General features: G+C 33.0%; 1 protein-coding gene across 1 annotated transcript in view; it reads left to right on the forward strand.

Moving 5' to 3' along the window:
- The window catches only part of LOC117330112 (zonadhesin-like), a 99,141-nt gene that overhangs the window by 17,855 nt on the left and 64,549 nt on the right, over positions 1 to 16,737 (forward strand). Inside the window, exons 27-33 of the mRNA XM_033888330.1 lie at positions 344 to 445; positions 958 to 1,065; positions 1,889 to 1,990; positions 2,334 to 2,441; positions 2,776 to 2,877; positions 3,441 to 3,548; positions 5,043 to 5,144. Coding sequence (XP_033744221.1) covers positions 344 to 445; positions 958 to 1,065; positions 1,889 to 1,990; positions 2,334 to 2,441; positions 2,776 to 2,877; positions 3,441 to 3,548; positions 5,043 to 5,144 — 732 coding nt within the window. The remainder of the gene's footprint in view (positions 1 to 343; positions 446 to 957; positions 1,066 to 1,888; positions 1,991 to 2,333; positions 2,442 to 2,775; positions 2,878 to 3,440; positions 3,549 to 5,042; positions 5,145 to 16,737) is intronic.

A 16,737-nucleotide genomic window follows, 5' to 3' on the forward strand; every position in this document is an offset into this window, starting at 1 on the left:
ATACCTGTTACGGTGGTACCTGTTTAACAACTTGTAATTGACATGAAGATTCAATGAGTAGCGCGCATGTGACTTTAAAAGTTGTATAATGATTTAACGGTGAAGTTCTCTACAACAAGGACGTTTATTTTAGTAGTTTGTTTATGATTTTATAGTTAAAAATCATCATAAGATTTCTTAAATGATTTCTATCTATTTTTGCAAGTTTCAACAAATTTACCTACAACATCTAATGAAATACTATGTGAAGCAATTTTGTATTATTGTTCATGCTGTCGTCTGTAACTATGAAGTGGAAAATTACATAACCCTTACGATAAAACATGACATTTGCCTACCTCAGCGTACTGTTCAGGACGAAAGTGTGGGGAGCATGCCATATGTTTAGATAATCGGTGTGTATGTGTGACGGGATTCCAGGGTGATCCTTACATCAAATGCGAACGTAAGTAGATACATTATTACTTGAAATTAGTTTATGTATTTTAAGTCCTGTGGCGTATTTTAAAAGTGATTTTGGGGCAATAGAAGATAATTTCTAAGGGAAAAGGAAAATTAATATTTTTTAATGACGGTAAGACAGATTCAGTGAAACGCTGAAATTACAAAGAAAAAAAAAAGAAAAAAAATTATCCTTGCTGTCATGAACCAGGTCTTCAGCAAGATATACATTATCTAAATGAAACGACAGTATCAATTTTCAATTTTTTATTTAGAGTTTTTTATTACAATTTGCGTGAAATCTTGATATTTGTTATCCATTATTTGCGCATTCTCATATGAAAGAATTGATACTGATATATCATGTTCCATTTCTGACGTATTTCAATATATCTGTAGTACATTAACTTATACTTAACCAGAAGTTGAACAGCAGAAACCAACAATTAGAATACCACACTAAAAAAACATTACTTTCTCGGTATTGTAAACTGTTTTGTCGTTACACAATTGCAGCGTTCGGGATCTGTGACGGAATCCATTGCGCTGATTATTCAGAGTGTCTCAACTACAAGTGTGTTTGCAAGAAGGGCTACATCGGGAATGGTTACCAGCGATGTAAACGTACGTAAATAACATCAGAAATGTATACAGAATCGTAGACATTGACGTGATAATTATTAACAGGGGTGCCCTTTTCAATAGATATTTTGGGTTCTATCAGAATTCGTGTTGAAGTTCCTATTTCAACCATAGCAAATAAAATTACCAAACATGTTTTCCTGAAGTCTACTCAGACTATAGAGAAAGACCCCATTTTTGTGAAAAGACAAAGTTTATGTATATATCAACATTTTAAAAATTCCTTTCCGGTGCATGTAGATTATAATACATAAATGATTAATTAAAGTTACTTTAGATACATAATGCAAATGTCTAATGAAGAAGCTACTGATTTGTTTTAAACTTACTTTTATTGCCATAAATCAATGCAAATTGGGAACAAGTTATGAAAATATTATCTACAACCTTTCCTAAATAATTACAAACGTTCAACATTTGATAAAAACTTCAAGGTCATCAATTGTATATTTCTGTAACATTTTTCTCCGAAGATTCAAAAGCAAAGGAAGCATAGAAGAAAATAATTATATACACTATCAAATATATTGCTGGTTTTATAAGCATGTGCACATTTCTGAATTTTATCATGCTTGTGTCAAAATTTCAATAATATCTTATAAATCTTAAATATATTATCGTAAATCTTGTTTTCCTTTCTAACATCTTATTATCATGGATAGAAAAAAAATGTCCCTTTCAGGGTTACTTTTATTTTTCACAGGATTACAATAATATGATTTTTATGAATGATCTAGACTTGAGAAATACAATGTTTGCCATCCATTGGAAATACTGTGTATCTTTTAAATTTTCTTTATAACAGCATTGTGTGGAGGTAAAGAGTGTGTATTGTACGCACATTGTGAGACAGGCACGTGTAAATGTAACAGCGGTTACCACGGAAACGGCTATGTCATGTGCGAATGTAAGTATATTTGATAGCAAGACATCGTAAACATTAGGAACAAAGATACAGTTTATTGCAGTAATGCAGTACAGGTTGCATTTTTATTTTGTATATTCATATCCATTCAGAGAAGAGACACAGTCTTCGTAGCTTCTTTGAAAAGTAATTGTTTCACAGTTAAATTTTAATTTTGCGGTGTTCTAAACAGGCGTTGAATATGAACGCGCGAACGTATTGATCTGTGCAATGTAAATAGATTGTAGTAGCAATTGAGCCATCAAAACATTTCAAATATAAAAGTACGTAGTGTTTGACAGGTTTTTAATATTCCATTACTGTTTATGGATATTGAATTGTACAGCTAATACACAATGTGGTGGAAAGGAATGCTGCCAGAACGCCGTTTGTACCAACTACCAATGTCACTGCCAGTTAGGGTACTTCGGCGATGGTTATAACAGCTGTGCAGGTAAATCCATACGTCATTATATGTAAATCGACAATAAATACCATTTATTCAATGTTAAATAGATATAACATTTCATCAACTGTGAGAGACGTGCGTTTTGTTGTCCATATACTTTAATCATAGAATTCCAATATTGGACGACATATTTATCAGTCGTCAAAAAAAAAATTAAACTGATAGATACATTTCATCATGCAGCGATACATATTGGGTTGATTAAATACCATAGATCTATAAACTTTTGTGAACATTATTCTCGCCTGTGTCTTCAGAGACATTTCACAATTAGCAACAAATCGCTGGTTTTCACCATGACATTACTGTTGTAACACAGCTCTCTGTGGAGGGCGGAAGTGTGTGCAGTACGCGCGGTGTCTTGACGGTAGCTGTGTATGTGATCCAGGATACCACGGCGATGCTCTCATCAAGTGTGAACGTAAGCTTTAGACTTTAAAAAAATGAATACCTCAATTTAACATCACAACATCATAGTGATGTTGCATTATGTAATAGGAAGTTGGCAGACATCGTGCGTACCTACATGAATGTGTAACAATTGCATTACCTTGCTTGAATAGGAAAGCTTTTCATCATAATTTAATCATGGCATGATATTGTAGTAAATATCAACATAATATATCGAATTAGAATTGACTCGACAGATCAATCGGCAGAAACCTAATGTAACACAAAAGCATGTAAATATTTAGCTATTCCACCTTCATGAATTAATGTCCACAAATTACCCATTTGCAGTATGCAAAATAAAAGACCTTTCTATTTTTCGGTTGCCGTCAAAGGGTAAACTATTTAAATGCATATGAAAGGAAACTAATATTGTTTGCTATAGTAATAACAAAATGTAAAACTAGTAAATGTTTTCTCTCTCTTTTGTTCAGTTAATTTCCTTCAACAGTACGTTCTCAATACACGTCCATGGTTCTGAGACCGTGCTGTTTGTGTTGACCGTAATAACTGTTCCCACTATCTATTGTACAGCTAAATATTTCTGTGGAGGGAGACAATGCGCAGACAATACACGGTGTATCAACTATAAATGCCAGTGTCTGGAAGGTTATATTGGCGATGCCTACAAACAGTGTGATGGTGACGTATTATATTTTGTTATGTTATGCCTTTTTAATGAATCAAAAACTTCATATATCTTCTAATAAAGTGGCACCATTTCATGCATTTTATGTAAGATTATCTGGAATTTCCGGATGTCCTCTCCACAATATGTTTAAGACTATCTGAAATTTCCGGATGTCCTCTCCACATTTTGTGTAAAACTATCTGGAATTTCCTAATATCCACTCCACATTTTGTGTAAAACTATCTAGATCTCGAATTGATGTCCTCTCCACATTTTGCGTAAGACTATACAATTTCCGGATATCTTCGCCACATTTTGCGCCACTTTATTATACTTCAATGTTATGTTTGATATGGGTTTGTTTTATTTTCCTTGTAAAATTGATCAAGTTAAATTGTTCACGTTCATTACAATTTTCCCAATTTCCCTTCTGATATCATGTTCAAATTATCCAATGTTGACCCAAAAATCGCTGACGTGTCCCCTAGAAGGACCGACCAGCTGTATAATGTAGTATTGTAGTTATCATTTGGCAAATACTGTATCTTTTAAATACTTTTTTTCCCAATCACTTTTATTACCTAATTACATAACTAAGAAATATTGAATATGTTGAGCAAAACTACATAATATCTGCACATTCTTTGGTAATTAAATCCGGTCGTTATAGAAATACTGAGTGGAATAGGAGACGTTATGCAATTTGTTAGTCGACTACTGAAGTAGAAGACGAATATCATTTTGTATTGATGTGCAATATATACAACGACATAGAAGTCGATATATATAAAGAGAATAATATTTGGAAAAAACTTCATTGCTTGAATTTATGCAGCTGTTGTGTATCATTTACAATGAATAATTAAAGAAGCCGTCTCGACAAATTTATTTTTGAAGCAAAAATCTCGTACTCCACGTTTGTCTTGCTGTTTCAAATCTACTCGTGGACCGTAAATTATGTTACAGTTAATGAATTGTATTACTACATCATACTTTAAAGAATATTCACTTGTGTCTCATTTACAATCCATCATTTACATGGGATTTGACTACAGAGAAAGGCAAAGTAACATAAAAAAAACAAATACACGAATAATCCATATCAATAAAACAACCATTGTATAGATCAGTAATGTGTCGGTCCGTGACTTTAATATTATATCGAACACCCGTTTATCTGTGGTAGGTGGGCCGAACCACAGGCAAACATATGAATATGAATACAGCGGTAGATACAGCATATATGCCAAATAAGGAATATATAAGAACTGTATACTTTTCTCCCGGGATCAAATCTGGAAATTTAGACAGGTAAAGAATAAAACCGACGGGTAAATAAATAGTATACCCACTGACTTGACCAATTTGGAACTTAGATAATTTTGAAAGATCCAATGCAGGGATTTAGACGTGGGGTGCAGGGTTTTGCATTTCAAGATAACTGCAGTAAAATAATTTAGACGTTACTACACCGGATGTACATGGTATGTGTTTTCTAATTGCAGCCCTTTGTGATGGAAGGAAATGTGCCGATTATGCTTACTGTGAAAACAAGAAATGCTTGTGCCAGCCGGCATACCATGGCGATGGTTTCATCAAGTGTGAACGTAAGTATGATGCAACGCCAGAGTTATTCCGCTTTAAAACTGTATAATATGCAAATTATGGTAAAGCTGTAGAATGATAACAATAATTTCATCGGTATATATATCTCGCTAATTCATATAGTCAGTGCAGGTCCGGAGGGCATGGATTATCACTTCATAACTCTATACACCCATCCCATAATATGACTTGCTTTTGTTAAAGATCTCGTCATTATTTTGTAAAGAATACATATATATCTATCAAACGTAAGCCATGTTTCAATTTATTAACCGTAAACAATGTTACAATATGTGCGACATTGTAAATATTATGTAAACAGTGTTTGTGTATATAAGCTCGTTTTACCAGATTTTTTTAGTTATTTTCCATAATCTTACTGATGTGGTGTTAAGCCATACAATGTGTATATATACATATACAAGTACATTTGGGTATATGTACATGCCTTTATTCAAGTAAATGTAAATTGACAAAGAAGGAAGTGAAACTACATGTGATATTAGCAGGGTTGTCTTCTCTTAATGTAATAGAATTATTTTGTCGGTACCATACATATATTACAGAAGATAATACAATTACGATAATAGACACAACATACTAGTAACAAGCTATCCTTCAATGCCACCACACACAAACAGAGCATTTTATACGATGACATATTATCATATACACAAAATACTAATGTAAGAGTTGTCCCGTCTGACTTCATGCAAATTTAGTTATACCTCCAGAAATTGCACATGCTAAGTATAGAGTATAAATATGAGTTGCAGTCTATATACCAAAGACAGGTCCGGAGGGCTTGGATTACCAATGATTCATTAACTCTATACACCCATCCCATGATATGACCTGTTTTGCTACATTATATTAAAAATTAATGCTTCCTATTTGATAAAATATTATAGGTTATAAAGTCTCGTTCTTGTATTTTTTTTATCTTAAAAAATATTTCTGTTGATAAAATGTAAACGAGAATATTTCAAAACATATACTGTACAACTTTATCGTAACATATTACTTACATCGTAATAATCTATGCATTTATTTTGTATATTTTTATTATCTTTTCTCATATAAGCGGTTAATATAATGACCGTCTATATAGGCCTTTAGGTCTAATATTCGAAAAAAACTGTTTGTCTAGTTTTGTGTCATCATGAGTAGTGAAGTGTCTGTGTTTATGCGTCCTTATCAATGCAATCATTTCGTTTGCTTGTGATTCAGATGTATAAAAAAAAATTACAATTATTAAAATCATCCTTGAACAAAATTTTCATTATGAGAAAAATTGTTTCGTTTCATATATTTATTGTGTGTTTTATCAGCAAGTTGAACAGATCCTCACACTGTCTACTAACCAAGTATGTTATTGTGGTTATAGCAGAGGTTAAGTGACAGATTTTATTTGGGGGTAATTTTAGACATGTTGTGCTACACTAGGGAAGTGAAATGGCACAATAAAAAATGTATTTAAACATTTGACTTACAGGGTTTTGGACACATAGGGTATTTTTCCATTTTCTGTTAGCCCGACCCCATAAATGTTGGCTGGCACAGGTTTTACCTCGCCATACAAAGCTGTTTATCTATTTTAGGCCAGTAGGGGGATATTGCTGCTGGCTGAAAAATTTTAATGAGCTAGGTGGTCACGTGGTCCGACGCGTCATCTGGTTCACATCACCAGTATCACTAGGCTAGAATCTGCCTTGTTATATGCATTCATATTATTTTGTAAACATTGAAAGCAATGACAGTGAATGTCCTGATTTTATCATCTTACATGTTTAGATTTTCTTTCCACACCTCATGTCTGTAAATGTATAATCAAAATAGTAGACCAGCGGACAATATCATAACCTTGGTAATTTACTAATATCACATGTCATCTGTTTATTTATTTTTTTTATTTTAAAAACTCAAACAATGGCATATACACTATAGGTCTACTCAGAGATGTAAATATCACATATGTGACATATACATCTCTGGTCTACTATACAGTGAGGTGACAAAATGATCTCACTTGTGAAGTCTTTTTACGGTGATTAATTTTCCTAGCCTTGTTAACCATTTTATTTTTGGCATAATTTGATAAGATTTTGTACACTTTTAAGAACATGATTTACCCTTTCCTGACGTAATATTAACATAAAAATATCCATTTCTTAATTTTGCAAGATAAAGATTTGATAAAACTGCAGTAGTTTGAAATACAGTTGTCTCATCCTGATGTAATTTAATAAGATAGTACGTAATCACAGAACTGATTTTTTTTTTATCTGAGACGATACATGGGTTTTTTGTTCATTGAACTTTGAGGATTTCCTTTGTACATATTAAATCAAGAATTTTTAAATATTGGTTGAAATTAAAGCGTCCAGATAATTTGTTACTCAAAGCATGTTATGATGACATGTTGCAAACTAAAGATCCTTGGATTCTTTATTTAAATCAGTAACTTTGAACTGTCAGTCTTGGGTAAATGTTTGAAGAAATCAGTTACTGTTCTGATCAATTTTACAGTAATGTATTCAAACAACGTCCTTTTTTGACAATTTCCTTAAAGAATGTTTTATGAAGGTTATGAAGGAAATGCATTTAATGTGGTGAAAATGCTACGCAGACATTCGTATTGATTTGATTAAAACATATCATTTTAAATACTATAGTATGTTTAAACGTATTCAGTTACTCAAAGTAGAAAATATAAAAGAACTTAACAATTTAGGAAAATATTTATCACTAGCAAATAAACTAAAGGAAAGAATTTTTATAAGATTTTAATTAGAATATATTCATTTTTAATGATTATTTCTCTGTTTCCCTGTAACAAATCTGACAAATTAGCTTATTGAATTATAAATCATGTAAGAGTGGATGCCTTTGTCCATTAATGTTATATACTATTTTATCCAATAAGTTGTAAAACTTATGGAATAAAGTTGAATTTAATAGTTGTTTAATGAATAACGGGATCATCACTTGAGTACATGTAACCAATTCACTGTTGTAACCCAATATATTAATGTAAAGTATTCCCACATCACAAAACCTTTGGTAGATAGTGTGTAAATAGTGATTTAATGCGACACACATTTAGGTGTTTATAACGTTAGTTATCCTATCATCTCGGCAGCAGTGAACCTGTGACGTAGGAGGCTGACCGACCTCGTTTTTAGAATGAAATTTTGCATATAGGTCAGTTGTCCAGATGGGCCCGTATCTCAGCGTGTATATACACAACCCCAGGAGTGTGAGGGTAATTTGACTGGCTTTTCAGAAACTAACCTTTAGACAACTTTAACCTTTTTGTGTCTAAAACCCTTTAAAAATGAATCGGTAATATCCCCATTACAGACTCATTTTCAGCATTTTATAAAGCTGTTATCTCAATCGCTTTTTAACATAAAGGTAGTGTCGCCATTTGAAACTGAATACACGATAATGAATTGGTGATAATTACAAATTATTTGGTGATTTAACCTAATCGCTAAAGTGATATTACTAATTCATCATGATTGTATTAGGCCTACCTAGTTGGAATAGGTTATATTATAGGCATATCACAAAATCAGTAAGAGTTGTCTCGCTTGATTTTATGCAAATCTAGCTATACTCAAGAAAAATTACACATGTAACATGTTAGAGTATATATAGGAGATGCAGTCATATACTGATGACAGGTCCGGAGGGCTTGGATTATCAATGATCAATGAACTCTATACACCCATCCCATGATATGACCTGTTTTGCTATATTAAATAAAAACATCATGTTATATCTTTTAAACAATAAGTCTTTAAACAACATAATTAATTACAAAATTAAAGATAGCACATCGCAGTCAGTAACACAATGGTCATTAAGTGTCGGTCTATTCACTTTTATGTAATACAAACGAGAACATATAAAAACACACATTTTACAACTGGGTCGTGTAATATTTCTTACATGATAATAATCCATGCACTTATTTAGTTTGATTTTATTATGTTTTATTTACAAGAAATTATAAAAACATAATGATAGTCTGTTTAAAACGATTCAATTGCAGTTTAATCATGTGTAATGGTAGCGGAGTGTTGGTGTTCATGCAACTTTGCATCAGTGTAAAGGCTAAGTATTGATATCTGTTAACAATTACTTTCTTTGTGATTGGAGAGTTGGGACATCTGCGATTCAGTTATAGGTGATATGTTAGAATTTTCAGTCCCCTACCGGTGGAATCGGGGGGTGGGGGTGCTATAAGGTTTCCTCCCCGCCGTCCGTCCATCTGTCTGTCTGTCAGTCCGTCCACTTCCACTCCGATTTCCTCACTTTTCTCAGCCATACTTCAATGTATGTTGGTAAATGTTGGTATGTAACTTCAGTATGGATCAAGTTCGAGTTTCAGGGTTTTGGGGTCATGGTCCTGGTCACTGTTACTATTTGTTGCGGGTGGCGGTAGGGGACAGGCATTGCTTTAGCCAATCTAATTAAAATCTAGATTGGTCATTCTCACTACGTTGCATAACGTAGTGAGAATGACCATCTAGATTTTAATTAGATTGTGCTTTAGCATGCAATATACCCAGCGTGCTTGTTTTTCGAAGTTTAAAATTGTTCATATTGTTGATTATGTGAACAAAATGGGGCTAAAATTGAGGGGTATCTTTTGTGTACTTCTGGATCTGTTAGAGGAAGGGATAGGTGACAGTAGACATCACTAATTCAATGTCTATGTGCTTTTAAAAGATTCTTTACCGAAAGACATATAGCACATTTTAAGATTTTTTTAACGTAAATCACACTTAACACTATTATATGGGTGTCGTTTTACTTTTCATTCTATTCCAGTTGTATTATTTAAACGATTTGGTGATATCACCAATTCATTATATCTATTAATTATAGTGATATCAACATCATTTCAAAATTAATTGATGATGTCGCCATAATAGAATAATTTTCAGCAATTAATTAAACTTTTCGTTGACTCAGTTACTTTTTAACATTACGTGATTGGTACTGATATCACTAAATGGCTAACTGATTTCACCTAACCGTTACAGTGATAACCAAATCATAATGGTGATGTGGTTCAAACGATAACGCAACATCGCCATAGTGAATTGCTGATATTCTTATGTAAAAGGAGTAATGAAACATAATTTCTTTCGGTTGAATGCAATGAATTAGAATGAAATTGTTTTCTCCTATTATGGAGAGGGCCGCTGGGTGGCGTACCCGTGTCGGGTAGCGGAAAGTGCCGAAAGTTCCCGAGTAAGAAATCAGGTGTGCAGGTAGAGCACGTGCATTGTTCATTCAGCGAGACCACGTTGAAGGCTAAACACCTGTGCTAGTGTTACGTATTTTTTTTTTTACGAGTATGTATTTTGAATTCTTGCAGTGTATTGTCAGGAACAAGGGGAGAAGGAGGAATTTTATTTCATGGGTTTAATATTTTCTTAGATTTTGGTGGTTAAATTCAGAGAGTGGTGTACATGTATGTTGATGTATAAGAGTATTGGACACGTTTGCGGGTAATAAACGAACTAGCACTCGGCGTGGTCGAGCCCTTGCAATTTATTTCGGAGTTGTGTTATTTCTTGATATGAGATTATACGTAGGTTTTTGACCGATACAGAGTCATTGGAGGAATATCCAGCCCGTGCCGAGCTTCGAATAGCGACCTTTTGCTCTCAAGTCAAACATCCTGCCACTAGCCTAAAGGGAAGTTTCCGCTAGTCTGAGCTAGTAAGGTGACCTCATACTGTCTACTTTTACACTAAGTAAAGTTGGTGGCACAGTGGTAACCTACTTGCCTTTCATACAGGCGACTGAGGTTCGATTCCCCGTTCGGACATGAACAGTGATTGGGTCACCTGTCCCACCCACAGGCGCTTGCATAGAAAATGCGATTTTCAAAAAAAAAAAAAAAAAATTGATATGACAGTGGTATGTGTAATCTGTTAAGCTCAAGGTTGGTAACTCCGCCACGAGCGAAACGGCACCCCATCTCACTTCAATCGACTAAAAACACATTTATTCAAACTGACACGGTGCATACTATATACTACTGTCATCAGGAAACATTCATCTTTAACCTACCGTGTCACTCAATACGAATTGTTACATCCAAAACACAATAACCGTGAAAACATCGCCGAAATCCTCGCTCAGAACGCCATTTTTCAAACGGCTCCCTCAGCCTGTCCAGATTACACATACCGCTGTCAAATAAAAACAAATTGAAAATCACATTTTCTATGCAAGCGCCTGTGGTCCCACCATGTTGGTTTTTCTCCCACTGTAAGATAAGACCCCTCTCACTAATATCAAAAAATATTCGCACCAAAATTATTATGGTCGCTCACGTTTTGTTTAATTTATAAAAATGATATTTTTGACGTAAATCAAATCATATTCATAAAGATGGTGACATGTATTTCTATTTATAAAACAAATAAAACAAATGAAATTACAATTTATATGTGTTTTATTTCAATAGTGAATTCGTTTCTTCATATTTGGTAACTATATATTTCCAATAACAGGCACACTTTAGTCAGGGACATATTCCCTACTGTATTATACATACATTACGATACCATGTACATTTTTGTTATTTATAAATATCCTATAAGAAACGTAAAACATCACGATATGTATGGGGCGCCGTTTTACTATTTATTCTTATTTGGTGATATCACCTATTCAATCAGTGATATCACCTATTCGAATAGGTGATATCACCAATTCATTTTTCAAATACGTGATATCACCTATTCGATAACCTATTCGAATCGAATAGGTGATATCACTTAATGAAACGAATAGGTGATATCACCAATTCGAATAGGTGATATCACCAATTCGAATAGGTGATATCACTCATTCGAATAGGTGATATCACCTATTCGTTTCATTAAGTGATATCACTTATTCGAATGAGTGATATCACCTATTCGAATGAGTGATATCACCTATTCGAATGGGTGATATCACTTATGAAACCAATAGGTGATATCACTCATTCGTATAGGTGATATCACCTATTCGAATAGGTGATATCACTTAAAGATATTCTTAAGTGATATCACCTATTCGAATGAGTGATATCACCTATTCGTTTCATTAAGTAATATCACCTATTCCAATGAGTGATATCACCTATTCGAATGGGTGATATCACTTATGAAACCAATAGGTGATATCACTCATTCGTATAGGTGATATCACCTATTCGAATAGGTGATATCACCTATTCGAATAGGTGATATCACCTATTCGAATAGGTGATATCACTTTAAAAAGTTCTTAAGTGATATCACCTATTCGAATAGGTGATATCACTCATTCGAATAGATGATATCACCTATTCGAATAGGTTTTATCACCAAATGGGAATAAATAGTAAAACGGCGCCCCATAGATATGAACCTTTGAAGTCTTATATTGACCAAAGTAGCCTCCCTTTGTAGCCGAATAGAATATGCAAATGTATTTAAAGTTTTATTATTGGACGAAGTAAGATATATGTGTATATATATAGGGGTGTAGACATTACCAGGTATGTAGGTCCGGAGGGATTGGATTATTATGCCGCAATGGTTCATGATCAACTCTATACTCCAATCCCAACATATGACCTATGCTTTTGCTATCCTTTCAATTAGCCTAGTTCGGTCCAAAATCAACCACAAGAAACTAGGTATATAAAAGGGGTATCATGTACGTAGTAGGTATGTAATGATAAAGAAAAAACTAATCATCAAAATAATATTTTATTGTCCAATTAGTTAGATATTTGAAGGATAATTGATCGTACATATACCAAAAAGAAAGCATCAGACAAAAGTTGAAAAAGAATAAATGAATACAAGTATATTCATGTTCATATAAAATTCTAATGAATAACAGTATTTTTCATTCATCAGACATATGTTTTCGAATTCACATAGGGAGATCGTGCGCATTAAAGATGGCTAGACTTAGTTTTGTACATATTTCAAACTACTCATTTTGATGAAATTTTTGGAATTTTAAAATTATCGATAACAAAAGGTTGTATCTATGTTCTGTCTGACTTCATGCAAATTTAGTTATACCTCCAGAAATTGCACATGCTAAGTATAGAGTATAAATATGAGTTGCAGTCTATATACCAAAGACAGGTCCGGAGGGCTTGGATTACCAATGATTCATTAACTCTATACACCCATCCCATGATATGACCTGTTTTGCTACATTATATTAAAAATTAATGCTTCCTATTTGATAAAATATGTAGGTTATAAAGTCTCGTTCTTGTATTTTTTTTATCTTCAAAAATATTTCTGTTATTAAAATGTAAACGAGAATATGTCAAAACATATACTGTACAACTTTATCGTAACATATTACTTACATCGTTATAATCTATGCATTTATTTTGTATATTTTTATTATCTTTTCTCATATAAGCGGTTAATATAATGACCGTCTATATAGGCCTTTAGGTCTAATATTCGAAAAAAAACTGTTTGTCTAGTTTTGTGTTATCATGATAAGTGATCGAAGTGTCTGTGTTTATGCGTCCTTATCAATGCAATCATTTCGTTTGCTTGTGATTCAGATGTATAAAAAAAATGACAATTATTAAAATCATCCTTGAACAAAATTTTCATTATGAGAAAAAATTGTTTCGTTTCATATAATTATTGTGTGTTTTATCAGCAAGTTGAACAGATCCTCACACTGTCTACTAAACAAGTATGTTATTGTGGTTATAGCAGAGGTTAAGTGACAGATTTTATTTGGGGGTAATTTTAGACATGTTGTGCTACACTAGGGAAGTGAAATGGCACAATAAAAAATGTATTCAAACATTAGACTTCAATATGAATCGGTAATAGAATCTATCACCATTACAGACTCATTTTCAGTATTTTATATAGCTGTTATCTCAATCACTTTTTAACATAAAGGTAGTGTCGCCATTTGAAACTGAATACACGATAATGAATTGGTGATAATTACAAATTATTTGGTGATTTAACCTAATGGCTAAAGTGATATTACTAATCCATCATGATTGTATTAGGCCTACCTAGTTGGAATAGGTTATATTATAGGCATATCACAAAATCAGTAAGAGTTGTCTCGCTTGATTTTATGCAAATCTAGCTATACTCAAGAAAAATTACACATGTAACATGTTAGAGTATATATAGGAGATATATGTAGGTCCGGAGGGATTGGATTATTATACCGCAATGGTTCATGATCAACTCTATACTCCAATCCCAACATATGACCTATGCTTTTGCTATCCATTCAATTAGCCTAGTTCGGTCCAAAATCAACCACGAGAAACTAGGTATATAAAAGGGGTATCATGTTCGTAGTAGGTATATAAAAGGAGTACCATGTACATAGTAGATATGTAATGATAAAGAAAAAACTAATCATCAAAATAATATTGATAATTTATATTTATAATATAATATTTTGTCCAATTAGTTAGATATTTTAAGGTTAATTGATCGTACATATACCAAAAAGAAAGCATCAGACAAAAGTTGAAAAAGAAGAAATGAATACAAGTTAATTCATGTTCATATAAAATTATAATGAATAACAGTATTTTTCATTCATCAGACATATGTTTTCGAATTCACATAGGGAGATCGTGCGCATTAAAGATGGCTAGACTTGGTTTTGTACATATTTCAAACTACTCATTTTGATGAATTTTTTGGAATTTTAAAATTATCGATAACAAAAAGTTGTACCTATGTTCTGTGTCAAAATAAGGGCACAACTGGGAAGCTTTTCGCTAAAATGCAAAAACAATTAATAATAGTAAGACTCACTAAATTCATTACTAACACAAAAATTGTCCATATTGTGCAAAGTCAATTCATTAAAAACTGCTAATATTCTAGATATCTGATTGTGAACTATGAAAGGCCGTTCATGTCAAAAACGAGATACATTTAACGCGTTAAACATAACATTTAACGCGTTAAAACTAGTTTTAACGCGTTAAACTTTAACGCGTTAAGACTTAACGCGTAAAGCTTTAACGCGTTAAAGCTTAACGCGTTAAATGTTTACATTTAACGCGTTAAATGCAGTTGTCATTTAACGCGTTAAAGACAGTGTTATCGCGTTCATAATCATTTTAACGCGTTAAATCTTAACGCGTTAAACTTTATCAGATTAACCAATCAGTTGTACCCATGCATCAGCATTCGGATGAAAGTTCTTCAGGGAAGCGAGAAAATGGAGGCTTCAAGAAGGGAGGTTCGCTCGGTGGTACAAGAATGCCTTGGGGCTGTGGACGGTATTATCAGTGGACAAGTATAAACTATTTGACAATGGTTATTTGTCCAAAAAATGAAGAGTCAACGTATGACTACTACGCATGAATCCCAATGTCGGCGTTGGGTTTGTTTTGGTCTGAAGATGTTTTTTTTATTATTATTGCAAACAGTTTAATGACAGAATATTACAGTACGCGTTGACAGAATATCAACACGTCAAAAAGAACATTGATATCTCTGAAAACCGATTTAAACAGAGACCGTATCAAAATAATCAATTGTGCAATGATTCAACATTTTCTTTTTCCTATTTCAGTGCTTCATTCTTTTGGTCATTTGTGTATTCATGAAGGTCTGTAAGATACATTGTTGTACATTACTGTAACTGGTACATTCTGATGACGTCACATTGTTTACTGACGTTCCGAGTTGTGTCTTCACTCGCCGACACGAAGGTGGCATAATGTTCAGTGATATGGTAGTTTTTTTCATCTTTGAACATTGATGAGATAATACAGAACATCTCACAATATACCATGTTATAAATGCAGTTTACAGAAAACGAGATGTAGAGACTGTATTTTACTCCAACATCCATCAGCCTACTAGTATTTGTCTATAGTTCGTCTATCTGGTGGGCTGCCATGGCTACATTTATGACAGTAAATATTCCTACAACTGGCAAATATAAACACACGATTAGAATTTAAATATAAAAGTAAACAGTAGTAAATTATGCAAATGCAAATTATGGTAAAGCTTTAGAATGATAGCAATAATTTCATCGGTATATATATCTCGCTAATTCATATAGTCAGTGCAGGTCCGGAGGGCATGGATGATCGCTTCATAACTCTATACACCCATCCCATAATATGACTTGCTTTTGTTAAAGATCTCGTCATTATTTTGTAAAGAATACATAGATATCTATCAAACGTAAGCCATGTTTCAATTTATTAATCGTAAACAATGTTACAATATGTGCGACATTGTAAATATTATGTAAACAGTGTTTGTGTATATAAGCTCGTTTTACCAGATTTTTTTAGTTATTTTCCATAATCTTACTGATGTGGTGTTAAGCCATACAATGTGTATATATACATATACATGTACATTTGGGTATATGTACATGCCTTTATTCAAGTAAATGTAAATTGACAAAGAAGAAAGTGAAGCTACATGTGATATGAGTAGGGTTGTCTTCTCTAATGTAATAGAATTATTTTGTCGGTACCATACATATATTACAGAAGATAATACAATTACGATAATAGACACAACATACTAGTAACAA

This window comes from Pecten maximus, chromosome 6, assembly GCF_902652985.1.
Source record: "Pecten maximus chromosome 6, xPecMax1.1, whole genome shotgun sequence".
Classification (NCBI taxonomy): domain Eukaryota; kingdom Metazoa; phylum Mollusca; class Bivalvia; order Pectinida; family Pectinidae; genus Pecten; species Pecten maximus.